We start from the raw sequence: 16914 nt of genomic DNA, 5'->3' as shown, positions 1-16914 counted from the left end.
CAGTTAATTATGACAAAGCAAGTGGGATCGCTGTTCAATAAGAAGTTAAGGTAGGACAGGCCAACTATATAGATGGTTATACTGTAGCCTATCTTAACATGTATCTCTGAGGGTTATGAGCTAATTAGTGACTGCTTGACTATTGTAGCTCAGTTTTCAGAGATGCTCGTTTAGAGTGTTTTAAGAAAAGTATCACTTTATAGTGTTGCTCTGTCTTCTCCCTGCTGGAGAAGATAAACAGAGATGATAAATACAATTCTCAAAGTAACATCATAAATTCATTTTCTATATATCTGAATGTGTCATACAGCTAAAGATTAATTTCACATCCTTGTGAGTATCTCCTAATAGACTTTGTTCCTCTTTCCTCTTTACGTGCTGGTGCCTATGGGCCTATACATGACTGTATTTAGATCTGTGGCTAGTCTATAGCCCAGTGTGCCAAAATGATCTAATGCATAAACTTCGAAAGTCCATGGATGACTGTCAGACAGCTAGATCAACAAAGGGAGAGGGACTGAGGGTGCTTAAAGGTCCAGCATATGTGCCCCCGGCGAGACACGTGAAATTAACAGAGTATGCAGTTTCTAATGAGGAAGGCAGCGAAGAGGGAAGAGGCTAGGAAGGTCTTTTCCCTGACTCTATGGTGGAGACAGGGTGTCTCCCAGTTTGGGAAATAGGGCCCTCACACACCCAGCTGGGTGTCATGCTTCATCATAGGGCATGTTCCTCGTCAGGCTGGCACTGCAATACCTGACGGGCACCCTATGAGGGGCTCTTTTTCGGAGATCTTTTTATTCCAAGCCGTTAGGGGCGGTGCGGGTAGAGGGCCTTCAGGTGTAGATGTGTGTGAGCAGATGTGTAGTGAAGGTGTGGGGCAGAGTAGCAAAAAGGGAGATGCCAGTGATGCTCCAAAATTCAAATTAAATCAGACAGCCCACTGGTCCTAGTTAAAAACAGATAGTGTAGGCCACTTCAATAGTAATGTCCAATAGTGGCTATGAATTTGAGGTCGACATGTTTCTTGCCTGGTGTGTCAAACCGATCATGTAGCAATTATTCAGGACCAATCTCTATATCCTATCTACACAATGGTTGGTTCACTTAAGGTGTCGTTTTGTGAACCCAACAAACAAAACCTAACAATGAGGTACCTTGTTTATGTAGACCAACCTAAAAGAAAAACGTAAAATGCATAGTTATTAAAGAAGGATCACGTACTTATTTTTAGTACTAGCCTCCTCGTTGCTACGTGCTAAAGAAGTGCAAAAGACATACTAGTGATTTTATATGGTGCATTTTAAAACAAGAGGTGCAGTGGTACACGTGGAGTACAACCATAAGTACAAATGTAAGTGGTAGAAAAGCAACTACCGTGGTTTGTATCTAGTAGGAGCACTCACCCAATTGGGGTGAATGCTTTGTTCCTTCGAATCATTGGCGGAGGAAACAATGCTATATTTCTTAGCATCCTAAAAAAATGTGCAGTAAGAGAAATAAAAACACAGGAATTAGCGCAAAAGAGATGAGGAGTGGCGATCCAGGGTCTCTCAGTGGGGGGAAGAGAGAGAGGCATCCCAGACTCGTAATGAGCCGTAAAGTAAATAGCAGCATTGGCGATATACTTACGATTCAGCAGTCGCTGATGAGTCTAGGACCTACCCCATCCTCCACCATGTCGGGAGTGAGCTGGGGCAGGCTTGGAGATGAGTTTAAACTTCCCATCGTGAGGCTTCCGGGGACCGGTGATACGTCATGTGACGTTGGGCAGGGCCCCGTGAGCCTGCAACTCTTGTGGCGTGTACGCCAAAACAGGTGCCATGTTGGGTGCAGGGAAAGTAGTTGAGGCCCGCAGAGGTAGGCTTAACAAACCCCCGGGATTGTTGAGGTAATCCTGGCCGGAGATGGGCGCCCTGTAAAGTGGGACTACTGGCTTCTTGGGCCCATATAAGGAGGAAATGGAGTAGGACCTGCAGTGCTCAGATGAGTATCTAGCACTCTGGATTAAAACATAAGAATGCAAACGGTGTGTAAACTTTGTATGAAGTAATATTACTGAGGCAATCGATAAATGCTTATGGCATTAAACAGCTACCGTTAATATGTGACACTACTATGGTCACTGGTTGTCATGGAGGTACCGGATCGTGTAAGTGTATACCAGCGCACTTCTGAATAGCTCCAAACAAGTGTGTATCCATGGCCCCCCCAGGTGGAGGGAGGTGTAATTGAGACAGTATTAGGAGCACATGTTGCATGATTTGTTGTAGGGCCAAAGGTGTATGGAACGGCATAGGGGGATGAAGTCCCCTCTAGGTAACCACCCCTTCTGAAATGCTCTAGTGTCTTATCTATTTACTTCAGTCCTTGGGATATTTTCGTTCAGTCCCTAGTGTCACATGACAGCCGGAAAATCTAGCGTTGTTCCATTCTGAACAGGGCTTGTTTGCACAGATGTGGGTGTGCTTCCAAGATCGTCCATTTCAGTGTATCTGGTGCGTGGCACATATCTTCAAAATGTAAAAGATTTGCGTGGCTGTTATGGCATTGTATATTACTGCGGTGTTCCATTATTCTTGTCTTTGCCATCCTAGTGGTCATCCCCACGTAACGTAAATTGCAAGGACATGTCAAGGTGTATATGCAATTGCTTGTGTTGCAATTTGTGTGTCTTTTTTGTGTCCATCTAAATGTGAGGGTTAGTTGCAATTCTTTTGTAGGGCCCGTCGGATTGCACACTACATGATCCACAGGGAAAATGGCCCGTCACAGGAGGGAGGTCCCAAAGAGGGTGTTGGACTGTCACGGTACTAGGTCGTGGTCTAGTGTGAACTAGGAGATCCTTGAGGTTCCTGGTCCGCTTGAATGCGGACCGAGATTTTTGGAAGTTGAGTTCGCCTGTTTGGAGGATACCCCAGCGTTTCATTACAATCTTTTTGATTCTGTTAGAGTTGGGAGTGAATGTCATGACACATGTGAGTTTGTCTTCAGTTTCAAAATTATTTGTGTTGTAATCTAACAGTGCCTCTCTATTGTTATTCCGGGCTCGCTTTTTAGCTGTATTGAATTAATGGGTAGGGTAGTCTAGTTGTTTCAGTTTCATTGTAAGTTGGTCAGCCTCAGTGTCAGAGTCTTAAACAGTGCTGCAGTTGCGTCATAGTCTTAAGAACTGTCCGAATGGGAGGTTCTCTTTGGTGCCCTTGGATGGTGGCTACTGTATAGTAGGAGGCTATTGCAATCAGTTGGTTTTTTGAACGCTGTAGTTCTCAATTGGCCCTCATTGAGGGTGATCAGTAGATCGAGAAAGGGTATACTTGTCTCGGATATAGTGTTTGTGAAGTGGAGGAATGTGTTGAAAGTTTTCACCCACCCGCAGAACTCCTCACATGACGACATATCACTTTTCCAGAATATTAATATGTTGTCAGTAAATCTACCCCATAATAGGATTTTGTTGGTGTTAGGGTTAGATGTATCAAAGATGATCGTTTTCACAAAAGCCGCCATATATTTGCATGCCAGACAGGTAGCGACTGTACTACCCATGGCAGTGCCCTGGGTTTGGTGGTAAAGTTGATTTTTAAAAAGAAAGACATTTTCTGTCAGGACTAAACTGGCACATTCCATGATAAAGTGTACTGGTGTCGGGGATTCCCATGTCTCAGCCAGAAGGGCAGCCTCTATCACCTCTAATGTTGCCATTTGGGGGATGTTGGTGTATAGAGCCTCTACATCTAGTGTCACTAGTAAATCAATTTCCATAGCTGTGTCACAATTTTCAATCAGGAGCAGCACGTCCCTAGTACCCTTAAGAAAGGAAGGCGTTTTACAATATGTTGTAGGAAATGATCACAAAAGCGTGATAAGGGTTTGGGAAGTGAGTCAATCTCGGAGACAATGGGTCGTCGCGATGGCTGTATTTGTCCTTTATGAATTTTGGGAAGGATGTAGAAGTATGGTGTTCTCGGTTCTTTTTTCACCAAGAAATCCCCTTCTTTTTGACTGATCCATCCCTCAAGTTCTGCTGAAACGACCATAGAGGTGATCCTAGTCGTCAGAGCACCTGCAGAGTCGATGTTAATAGGGATGTAGTAGTGGCAATTAGCCAACTGACGGAAACATTCTATGTCATAGTCAGTGGTTGCCATAATTACAGTGGTGCCACACTTATCTGCTTGTTTGATGGTGATAGTCATGTTGTTGGCTAAAGAATTATTAGCCATTGTTTCAGAGGTGGGCAGATTGTGGAAGGTGGAATTCCTGTTTTCTGTAGCTACTTCATTGAGAATTGCCATTTCGAAAGTCAAGATTTCATTGGGGACTTGGCCAGCATGAGAGGTAAACCTGGATGGATTGTGTAGGCCAGTGTCCTCTTGTGTGTATTCAGGTTTGTCCTGGAAGAAAGCTTTTAGCCGTATCTTCCTAAGAAATTGTGTAGTTCACATGTCTCACAGAACTTGTTCTGTTTAGGAGTGGGCACAAACCTGAGACCCTTCGCAAGGATCTGGGTCTCTGTTGCAGTCAGCAATCTTTGAGACAGATTGACAATCAGTTTCTCTTCCCCGTCTGGCTCAGAGTCTGTACAGATTGCTGCAGTGGGTCTTGCCACTGCACTCATTTGATTCCTCTTCTGCACCCTCCTCCTCTGCCCCAACCTCTGTCTAAAAAATGTGGAGTAGGAACATGGGGATACAATTGTTGGGGACCCTGATGGAACATAGGATGGTTCAAGAGCGCGGTACTCTGAATTGGTGGTCCTTGCATACCCAAAAAATGGAGGGCGTTGGCCTCTTCTGTCTCCATTGATGCCCCAACTGTCGTTGCTAGAATTGCTGTTAGAGGAGTTAATCCTGCGGGTGGTTAGGTTTCGTCAGCTGAGACGTCGCCTCCCATTGGTGTGAAGTCATCCTTGAGGTAGGGGGTACACAATGTCCTTATTAAATTTGGTATTAATTTCACATCTTTGTGAGTATCTCTTAATAGACTTTGTTTCACTTTCCTCTTTATGTGTTGGTGCCTATGGGTCTATACATGACTTTATTTAGATCTGTGGCTAGTGAGTAGTCCGGTGTGCCAACATGATCTAATGCATAAACTTCAGAAGTCCATGGATGACTGTCAGACAGCTGTATTGCATAGTTAGGCTGCCTCAGTAAAGGGGATGCTTGGTATAGTGTTTTATTTTTTAAACAAAAAGAACTTGCAAGCACAGTGACTGGACGTGGTGGGTAGAACAATGTCAGACTTAACTTTACCATCAAAATAAGTTACCAGCGCTCCTGTGCCCTATTATTATTGCCCAACACGGGCACTTTAGAAGTGGTGTCTTGAAAGGCTGTTTGTAAAGTTGAGTTCCTCTTGAGAAGTACCTGTCCAAGACGTGATCAAAAGAAGTACTATCAGGGAGTCTGATTGGATGTCATCGTTGTAGAAGCTCCTTCCAAGACTGGGATTGGTCATGATATGACAGCTTCTAGACTTCATCTACATGGAAATCTAGTGCATGTGTTAACTGAGTGAAAAGGTGGTGGTAGGATAGTATAAGTATAGACTTAGAGAGAGTGGCATCCTGTGATATCAATCGAGGTTGGAAGTTGTAAATTCGTTTTTTTTCATTGTAAATTTTTATTGGGAATCAATTACACCTGTGATTACACCATCATTTAAGAGTGGATTACCATGAGCATTCTTCTGTGAACAATAAGCACAAGACAATATGAGTAACTTTCCTGAATTAGCAGTGAAATACATATGTCAATGATATACCATGTTTTAAGTACATGTAAAAAGATTTTTTTAATAGTAAATGGGAAAAATAAAATAACTACCTAACCAAATTCACACCATTTATATAGAAACACAAAAAAAAGGAAAATTATATTACGGGACAAAGTAGAACAAAAAAAGAAGAGCGGAAAAGACAACATTTTCAATTGTAGAATTCTTAAGTGTCCACGTAAATTCACAGATTTATCCAACATAGAATTGCACTGATGAAAAACCTCCATTCATGGATAATCCAATGGTCAAATTGTTCAACCAAGACTCTACATTTGTTTTTTTTTATCATCTTCTCAAAGCATCTGATTTATTTTAATTGCTATGTCTGATGCACTGCAAGCAAGGCTTTGTTCATTCTACTGTAAAGAGGAGAGCGACCTATTGTGTTGAAAAAAGTCAAAGGGGCAGAGCACTTAATGTTTAAGCCTGATATCAGATTTAGATGAGCAGAAGCACCTTATCAAAAATTAGTCATGCTATCACAACAGAAGATTGTATGAAGTTAATTACCGAAGACTTTACTGAGTCCCTAACTCTTCTCAGCAGAAATTCCCCGAAGTCAGGTATCTGAAGAAATGTGCAGGATTTTCTAAACAACATTTCTGATCCATAACCCAGAGATTTAAACTCAAGAATGTCAGTAGATTACCAGGCAAAGTAGACACCACATCCGAATGCTTGAGTTAGAGACCTAGCTCCTCTAACCACACAGTGTAAAATTGTGAGAGCTCTTTATGCAGGAGAAGATGATTTGATAAGGTTTTAAAACTTGGAAGTTGAAATACTTCCTTCTAAGAATGATGGGAGAAGCAACTGCAAGTAATCCCTCTTCATTTCTTTAACGATAATATAACTCTCTGAGTGACAAATCACCTTATGGCTATCATCTTACTTTGAAGATTACATTTCTCCTTGACTAGGGGAAATGGCACCAAGTACCCGCTGTGAAATTTTAGTAATATTAGTTTCACTACAAATCTTACCTAGTTTGATGAAGAACACCTGAACAATGTTTTGCCATTAACAAGATCATTATATTGTACCATAAGGATGAGCCGGAAAGATTGCAAAATTGTTGTTAATAATCCCCCGCCCCATTTCGTCGCTATTCTCTAAGCAATAGGATGGCGATTTGAAAAAGCTTCGTACGTTTGGTCTTCTCTACATAATTTTAGCCACAGATCATGAAAAGTAGTTTAGAGCTTTATCACACATTAGCACATTTTAATACCCCATTGAGATCCCTAGTGAAAGATGACGTTATATGAATGTATATTGTTACTGACCCAGCTAAGGAATGAAACCTCCTAGTAGTGCCACATCCCTCCACCACCCTGCAGGAGAAGCCACTGAATCCATTTGCTCTTGCAGAGCCAATCAATCTTTGCCTAGCCCCCTTGTCAAGCTCACAGAACTGAGGGTCATCAGATTTCACAGAACTCTGTCTCATTTACAGCACCATGGACCGTCCTCAAACCCTTGCGTGTGGCTCCCATCCCACCCATAGTGTATTGGCTGTACCGTGAAGTCACAGGGAATCTGGAGTTAGGGAGACTGTGCTGGTACATGTACTTTACAGTAACTTAGCCATATAGCCCAGCAACAAGACCAATCTAGAGCTTTTCACCTTCAACATCCACTCAAACTGTGATGAAGATGGGCAGTTGTGCAGCTCTGACCATAGAGGAAATGGAGCTTGAAACCAACGGATTCTGTCCTCCCTGATACACCACAGCCATGCACCCAGAGAGTTGCCTCCTGTTCTGCCCCCAATCAGTACATGACTTTGCCCAATGTCATTAGTGCTGCAGAACGAGTTATTTAAACAAGCATTTGCAATGCAATCGGTCTTGCCTTTTGGACCTTATATGTATTTAGCTATGCAGCACATTAGCCTGGGTGCTGAAACATCTACTGTCCTTTAACATGAAGGGAATGTAAGCACCAAACTGTGTGACATGCCAGTTATGGGGACTCATGGAGAGAAATATTGCCTTTCTGCTGGAAATGGTATAGTCTAAAGCTCTGTTTTTAATATAAAATCAGGGCCTACGGTGGTCATAACACTGAAAATACAAGATTTGAAAAATATATTCTTTGCTACGGTTGCTCGTGGTAGACAATTTCTATGGATTGAAATCTACAGAATGCTAAAGTGATTCTGGCATTTAACTGAACTCTGCTGATTGTTTTCTATCAAGAAAGTTAAAAAGAGGCAGTTGCCAATATTTTTTTTTTTTTTAAATAAAGTCCCTCAGCAGAAAGCAATTCTGGTATTTTACTGACCTCTACTGGTCGTTTTCTATCAAGACACTTAAATAGAGGCAGTTGAACAAAACAAAAGTCCCTAAGCGGAAGCAGATAAGTCCTAGGGCTGATCTCCAGAGCCCACAAAGTACATACACATATAAGTATATACTAAAGTATATACAAGAGGTCTCAAATGCTCGACCTAAAAAGAAAATAAGTGCACAGAAAGCAGTGTAGGAGACCGCCATGGACAAGCCTGACAGTAGGATGGCTGCAGTGAGGGTGACCAACATGCCTAACAACTAAAACCTGCTTCCTTTGCTCAGTCCCTTCTGCTGGAGCTGTCCCTTTTGATGGGGTTTCACGCTCTACACTTTCGGCCATGCCTATTCCCCAATGGAATAAACTATAGTTGATCAGGTTGGCCATCACCATATATGCTCTGTAGCATGCGCATTTACAGTATCCCTTCTTTTGGTATAAAGACACGTTTCAAGGGACTTAATAAAAGCACCATACCCAGAGATCTGCTTACGAAAATGGAAAAAAACCTTAATTATGATCTTTCAGTGAGTTAGCTTTTGGTGCTATCTAGGTCTGGCCGTTCTTGGGCGTAGCTTTCATTGGCGCAGCAGGTACAGTCGCGCTGGGGCCCAGAATCCTGAGGGGCCCAATGAACCCTGATTATTGTTGTAATTTACAATTAAGACAGCAGCTAGTAAACCCATTTCATTCCACCCTCCCTGAAGCATTGCCCAAGTACTTGTGTCCTTCCACTGCTCAGGCTTTTAAAGATACTTTTTTCTCTTCTTCTTTGAGCTCTCCTTATGAGTGCCTGTGTTTTCCTGCCGCCCTGCCATCCGTGGCAACACCACCCTTTATATAAAAAGCTCATCAAAGGTGACCCCAAATCTCCCTTCCATTTAGATTATCACATATATGCATGGAAAACCAATCATCAGTCCAAATTGTCAAAACTATGCAGATATTCGGGATTCAGCACTTGGATTATGTCCATCTTCTGTTGACTTGTTTTGCAAACTCGATGTCTGTGGCAGAACACTAGAAACAGGGTGAATTTTTGCTTCAGTAACTGACAACTCTGTGTTAGCAACTAGCACCTGCCTCAAGTTCGTGGAGAGGAAATAAGTGGCATGTATTGTTCATTGAAAGCAGCAGGACTGTAATTATAGGCGCTGTAACGACGACGGAGTCCACAGTTTGCTTCGCAGAAACTGACAGCGAGGCGTTGTCAATGCGCACCCAATGCTGGCAGACCCCGCTCGGCTAATTAGGGCATTTATTTACGCTACGAGGTCAGACAAAGCCCTCAAGCGGTGCGCATAGATGTAGAAACAATCATGGGCAATACCAATAGGACTCACCTATGCGAGCTATTGGCTTTGTCAATGTTTTTTCAATGCGCTACTTACAATATTATAATTTCTCCTTCCCTAATAAGGCACATTGGGGAACTCTTTTTTCCCCTGCCAAGGCATATTAAGGAATAGGGCACAGCACGGGCACTTATGTTCAACCTGAGATAATTTTCATATAATAAGGTGCAAAAGTTCCTGCTCTTTTATTTTAGCAGTTATGTTCACACCTGTGTGTTAGGTTTATCCTGAAAGACATTGATTAGAGGGAGGCGGAGTGTTGCAATGCAAAGAAAGCAAGAAGAGCGACATTTAAGAAAAGTGGTTGATTAAAGCCTGTCTTCAAGAGGGTACGTTCTGAAGCCTTTGAATTTCAAGTGCAGGCTGGGTGTCAGCTGCTAAAGTCACCTTCCCTTAAATTGTGCATCGAAATGGTACCTAAATGACATTCAGATGGGATGATGTTGTTTGAGAAGAGCATCTTAGAAAAGGCATGGCCTGGCCTGGTTTTAATGAATAAATACGGATTTCAGAGCTAACCTATCCATTTTCGCCACCATTCTGTTTGGCATTGTTGTATCTACCACATTTATAGTCTTGTAGTGTTTCTGTCTTGTCAGAATTTGTAAGTTGGTGCTCGTGTGGGCAGATTTATTTTAAATTTGTGAAAGCATTTTTTTTGTTATGTGAGAGAGAGATATGTGCTTCGAACATGCAATAATGAAATTGCTGCTGCCTAAGCATGATGATGTTGAAAGTTGATCTTTGTTTTGGTAGAGGTTGCGGCTTGCTGTGTGGATGACGCTGTGCATATTTAAGGCTGAACCTACACATGGAAAGAGTTGGATGCTATGCGCAAGAGCCAGCAAGGTGCTTCACTCATAATGCTGCTAAACATAGTTGTGCCTCGGAGGTGTGTGTTTGTTGAGAAGAGAAGTGCATCCATGCATCTCCCACCTTTTAGCCAATGTGGTAAGATTTGAGATTGACTCTGAATCAGTCCTTGAGCATCAGTCTAGAGATCTAGCAATAGACCGGAAAGCAGCCAGAATCCTGTTTAAGGAATTGTCTTGTAATTGTAAAGTTTTAATACTCCTCGGGATGACTCCATGCTCCTCATATTTCTGAATGTGTGCTGACGGTGCGTTACAAAATTTGGTTCGCTGAAGTGAGAATACGCTGCTTGGGAATCTGTTTTCTAGGCCTGAGACACAACTTAACATTGTCAAAGACACACTGCATTGACGACTGCGTGCACAGTAGAACTTAGTGATAAATGCGACACTAAGCTACTAGTATTACGACCCATTTGAAGTGATCATGTTGTAGGACTGAAGAATAAATGTTGGCTCAATTTTTGTGCACCGATGTGTGAGCAACAGTATCCCAGTTGCACAAGACTTCTCATTCCTCATCATCTCACTCTTCCTTTGTTGACAATACAAATACAAGCTGGATGGGATTCAATTCCACGTCTTACCTGGGGCAGCAAACTGTAATGTGGGTGTGCTTTCATATACTCGCAACTTGAGCTCACGCTTGATCTTAAATTTCTCTTTCACTTTGCTTTTTGTAGTCTTGTGCTTGTTAACTTGTAGCAAAAATCACCAGATATCTAATACCCCTGCTCTACTACTTCTGTCTTGCAGCAGAGCAAAGTGGAAACCTGTAGACCATGCCACTGTGCCACTGTGCCGTGAAGCACAGCGAGTCGGATATGGAGGGCTGCCAGTTCACTGCAGGCAGCGGAGGGCTGAATGTAAGATTCTACTCGAGTAGTGGTGAAAACCAATACCTCCGCTACACGCAAGGTTCGAAGACCGCCGAGGACCTCTGCATTGAGGTCTCACAGAAAATAGGTAAGCTTGGAGGGGTGATTTGAATATCTTGCATCTCTTACACATTCTAGACCGGATCGTAAGGGGATGGTAATTTCTTATACATGGACACTATGCACAATGCTTTTATGGCACTCTGATCCTAGTGCAGACTGGAGAAAGTCTTTTGTGTCTCCTCTGTCTGCTGAAAATGTACTTGGATACATCTGATGTAAGACTTCTATATGACAGCCTATTCTATGTTCTATATTCTAGTTTATCTTGGGGACATAGGAGGGGGGTGCGAGCTTGGTCTTACTCACCCAACTGGAAACATCTTTACTCAAATTTCCATTGTTTTGTCTTTTGGAAAAATGCTGACAGCACCTTTTTTACCATTATCTTTTTTATTCTTTAACTTTTTTAGTTTTATACCCATGATCCTATGATGCTATGCCATGAACCCTAGCAGAGTGGCTGGTTTTAGGTCGAGCCCGCCAGACTGCACAAGCCCTTTGGTTCCAAAATATCTATTGTGGGCTTGCCACAGGGGCATGCAGCCTGCCCATTGCTTACTATTGGTTAGCTTTATTGTTGCTTTCACTTATTTGCTTCTTATTTGATGGCTTTCCTTGTCCCAGCTTGTCCATCTTGTGTGTGTCCCTTCTCTGGAGCACAGCCTCTTTACCGTCTCTCTGATTAGGTTTTTTCCATCATTCCACTACTCACTTTTAGGGAGCTACTTTTTTCTATTTGCTTAAACACTACATGAGAGTGCATATGTGTTTCCTCTTCTGTCCATGTGGGCTTCTCCCCCCCCTACCAAATACCTAACCACAAACTCTGTATTGTTGTCTCTGTTGTCATGCTAGTGCTTTCTCTTATGTACTTGTGAGCTGCTCCTCCTGCCAAACTCCGTCTCCTCCACGCTCCGTGTTGCTTTCTCACTCATGTGTTTCTTAAACCGCCCGCCCCATTGCTTCCCCTTACCCGCTCCATCATTGCCCCCATGCCTATTGTCTTTTTTTGAAATATTTATTTTTCTTTTTTGAGGGGAGTGGGGTGAGGACCAAGCAGCAAATTGCATCTGCCCATAAACCTGAAAAAAGATTTTGTGCTACTTCTTTTACTTTTTTATTTACTGATTTATCCTCAATTGGCAAGTAAACAAGCATTGGAAAAGCCCTTAAGTCTTGCGTTTTGGACCTTTTGGCTTTGCCGGTATTTTTAGCAGTGCTGTACAGCATCGCCAATACCGTGCATCATGGTTAAATTGGGGGAAAAAAGCATATTATTTTATTTTGTAGGCATGCAGACCAAGCATATGGATGCCTACAAAATTACGCTCCTGCTTGTGTATTTTTTATTTGCCAATCCAACTCCGATTGACCTATAAAAAAAAAGAAAGTGTTTTTCTTTTTAAGTGGGTTTGAGGGAAGCAACGCAGGTGGGGGGGGGCACAGAAATAACATGAAGGGGGCGGTTGGGTCTGAAGCAACACCGGTGGTCCAGAAGAAATACAGAGGAAACAGGTGGGGGGGAAGCAACTCAATGGGTGCGGGGGAGCAAACGGCAGGATGGAGAGCAACCTGGAGCACGGAGGATGGGGGGGGAGTAAAGCAAACGTGCGAGAGAGAGCATTTGGAGGTCAGAGGGGTAGAAACACACATGCAAGAAAGCATCGCAGGTGGTGTGTGGCATCACATGAGGGCAAGCTCATAAAAGCGGGTGGGGGTGAAGCACTCGGGCAAGAGTGAGAGCAGTACAGAGAAGGAAATAGATGCACACTAGTGAGACAACTGGAAAGCACGTGCACTCTTGTATAGTGCTTAAACAAAAGGAAAAAATAGTACATGAAAAGCAGGCAGTATAAGGACACAGTAATATAGCCATGCTCTAGGGGAGTGACAGACAAGATGAGGAAAAAAGCCTACACACACTAACGAATAAGGAGCAAACAATTGAGAGTGACAGTGAAACCAATCAATAGTAAGCAAGGATTGGGTTCTAAGTCCACTCTTGGCTAATTTGCTGCGTAATTTTGTAGGTGCACATACGCAATGATGCATGTGCATGCCCACGGCAACATGAATGCTCACGATTATAAAATGGTGTGGCCACCTCATCTTGTCTTTTTTTTTTTGACCATGCTGCACAGCATCTTTCCTATTCTGTACAGCACTGCCAAAATACATTGGCAAACCCAATAGATCCCAAAGGCAGGACCTTTTGACTTTGCCAATGCTTTTTAAGGTTTGGCTTGACCGCGTTGCTGCGTGCATGGCTGACCTTTATCAGTTTTTTAGACTACACAGACAGCAGGTTTTGGCTTCGCCCAGATAAGTGCTATTCTTATTTCATGCTAAGGGCTTTGTGGTGTATTGTACTTCATCCTATGGAGTGCTTAATTAGCAAAGCATGGAGGACAGTTTTTCATGCAAATATTTGTTGTGCATTGAGTTCGTATCCCATACATGCATTGTTCTCGGAAATACATTCTTGGGGTATTTCTAGGTCTCACCTAGACAGGACATGCACTGTTAACGTCTAGACCTTTCGTTTTCTAACAGAGGTTGTATATTGCCTACTGACATTTGGCTTCATTGTCAATCTCTTTGTTTGTTGCACTCCTGAAGCGTGGACACTTTGTCCTTTCATTGATCATTTTTTATGTGCTACTTTTTTGTTTTTCTTTAAGCATTCTTCGAGAGTGCATCATTTTGAGCTGTCTCCCTGGTGTACTTGCTACTCCCACACATTCCTCTCACTGGCTGACCCTCTACTGCCCTGCTGGCCTCCAGCCTTTCCCTTTTAACCTCTGTTGTTGTCAGCTTGCCCCAGACCCTCGCTCCCGCCCTCTGTTGTTGTCAGCTTTCTCCCAGCCCCACCCACCCTCTATTGTTGCCAGCTTTCCCCAGCACCTCCCACCACCCTCTGTTGCTCTTGTGCTTGCTTCCAGGCTGTCCCGCCACCCTCTTTCTCACCCCTGACTCCCCCTTCCATAGTCATCTCCTGCCCTTCTCCCTATACCCATGTCACTTCCAGCCCTCCCTCCGTGTTGCCTCCCGTCCTCTCCCTCCTGTCCTCTCCCTCCGTATTGCCTAGTGCGCCCCGCCTACCTGTTGCCTCCTACCTCACAGTAAACAAAAAAGAGCTATGATGCAGTCAACGCTGGACGCACCCTATCATCTTTTCTCCACTCCCTCCCTTGTCTGCCCCGCACACGCCCTTCTCTGCGTAGCTGTTTGCCCCATGAGCAATAAAAAAAAAGCAAAATGACACAGTCATAGCACTTCTTTTTTGTTGTTAATTTCTGCCTTACTACACAGCAGTTATGCTGCTGTGCAACATGGCAAAATAAAAGAAGAGCAAGGGATCCCCTCTAGGAACGAATGAGGTCGGGCAGCAAGAGGGGGACTGAACAGACCAAAATAACCAGAAAATACTCCCTTAAGACCTATATTGCTTTTACCAAAGATTAAATCTAGTATGGGTTTGTAAATTTAACCAACCACAAATGTATGTAACATTACAACATGATCATTTTTAAAAAAAAAAATATCACATTTATTATTATCATTAATTTCTTATTTCGTTTTTCTTAGTGCATTGAATGTCATTTTTATGAATAGATACAAAACTTTTTTTTAGTTTTTTTCGTTAAAAATTGTATATACATGTGATAAATCATACAAAATTGAATAACAATATGATAAGTCCCCAAAATAACAAGACTTCTTGCGGCTCATACAATCCTCGCACTTGTTCACATTCCTACAAGACACCTATGCACAACCGGAGTAAGCGGTCATTTCCACCAAGATGAAAAAATAGTAAGATCTGGACACACAAGGTCGACGCGCGTTTCGGTGGGTTAACAGAGGATGTGAACCACCTTCTTCAGGACCTTGTCCAAATCGGGCACAGTATCTTACAGGTAAATATATACGGGGATCAAGTTTCCTATAGTGGAATCTCAAAATTCTAGAATTGGACGCTGTAATGTTTGATCAACGATGGTAGCTACTATGCCTCTTGTTCAATGTAGGATATATGTGTAACTTTCAGCGGATCTTATTTAAGTGATTGCAGGGCTATAGCAGAGATAAAAATTCCCAGATTATCTCTCTGAGTTCCTTGATTTTCTCACCCTTCACACCAATAATTCCACCTTGCGAGACTCTGGTGAATCAATAGCCTTAGTTCACAATCAAAGTCACTTCATTTGAAGTGCTGGTACTGTATCTCTGAGCGCATTCGGCGGTCTAAGCCGTCGCCATCATGGCAAAATGAACCATTGACAATGTGAATAGCTCTCTAGTAGGCAAGACATCTTGGCAATCCTTTTTTTAAATTGCTTTAGACTTAAGTGTTTTATCAGGACTCCAGTCCAAGCCATTGCCTGCACGTTACTACAGCCACCCTTACCATTATCACCACTACCACCATTACCACCATCACAGCATTTGTGCAAGCATGCTTGCATCCTTTCCAACATAATAGTCAGAACTACTGGCTCAAACAGGGCTTTTTTCTTTCTCCAGTTTTTTTTCAATTTTTACCATACATCCTTGAATTCCTCAATTTTAAAGCCCCCACATTAATAATAGCTTTTACCATAATCAGTTATTTCTGGGTGACTGTTTACTTCTGTGACATCTACACTATGCATACTGATGTTTTTTCATCTTCCAGAAACTCAAAATTAACTTCATGGTGAAATTTTCACGTCTGAAAATATAGTCCACTCCAAACAAGTGATTACCTCCTTTCTTGAGAATGTCCTTTAGGGTGTAAATGACGACCTCTGGAGCATTCTGACCATTTAAAGATTGCTGCTCATTCGTCTGCACGTATGCATATGTAGTGGCGCCCATCTTGAAATGCTTTTTGTAATAACGATTTCCAAAAAACATTCAAAGATGGCTACCCATACGCCTGCACACATGGCATACACAGGTGTCGGGCCCATTGGAAGGTGGTGTGCTGTGCCAGTGGACCTGCCAGTCCTAAATACCACACAAAGAGTCCAAATGAAGCGCACACTCAGGGAGTTACACAGAGTGCAGGTTTAATTAGTCCAGTTACGAATTTTGACAGCTAGCTTTTCTTGATCACCTTGATCACCTAGAAAATCTACTCTAGCAGCAGAAAGAAGCAGAGCCCTCTGGCGTGCCGCATTGTGCCGTTCGCGCTGGACAAGCTCCCGGCACTTAAAATCAGCACGTGCAGCACGATGAGCCGAATTCTGCCTGATGGGGGAACTCTGTTGAATCTTGTAGAGTTTTTATGTAACTCTGCAGACTTCTGTGGAGTGAAACTCAGCGAGTTCCACCCATCCCTAGTAGAATGCTGGAATTAAACATGGATGCTCATCTCCTGGATGTTCATTGTATACCCCCTGTCTAAAGTTCCTGTTATAAGCATTTGTTGACACTGGAGACTCCGCCATCCAGGCCACAGAGCTCAAATTCCCCAAGTTCATAGTTAGAGTACCTCTAGGCTTTTTTTTTGCATTCTGGAACTTGCAGTCCCGAACTCATAAAAGACTAAACAGGACTACAAGTCCTGGACACACAGAAAACAAGCTTTGACAAAACCAGTGGGTCCCTCTCATTATATATTGGCTTTGCCAATACATTTTCCCCCATGTCCACAGTGCGTGGCCTACACCAGTGTGGCGGCTATCT

At 42.9% G+C, this 16914-nt stretch overlaps 1 protein-coding gene across 2 annotated transcripts in view; it reads left to right on the top strand.

Moving 5' to 3' along the window:
* The window catches only part of TYK2 (tyrosine kinase 2), a 597160-nt gene that overhangs the window by 111561 nt on the left and 468685 nt on the right, over nt 1-16914 (top strand). For both annotated transcript variants that reach the window (XM_085600754.1, XM_085600753.1), the window contains exon 4: nt 11057-11266. In XM_085600754.1, coding sequence (XP_085456880.1) covers nt 11083-11266 — 184 coding nt within the window. In that variant the 5' untranslated portion in view covers nt 11057-11082. The remainder of the gene's footprint in view (nt 1-11056; nt 11267-16914) is intronic.

The sequence above is a fragment of the Triturus cristatus genome, chromosome 4_2 (assembly GCF_964204655.1).
Source record: "Triturus cristatus chromosome 4_2, aTriCri1.1, whole genome shotgun sequence".
NCBI classification, from domain to species: Eukaryota; Metazoa; Chordata; class Amphibia; order Caudata; family Salamandridae; genus Triturus; species Triturus cristatus.
The sequence above is the reverse complement of the archived record's forward strand: the minus strand, read 5'-3'. Positions and strand labels throughout refer to the sequence as shown.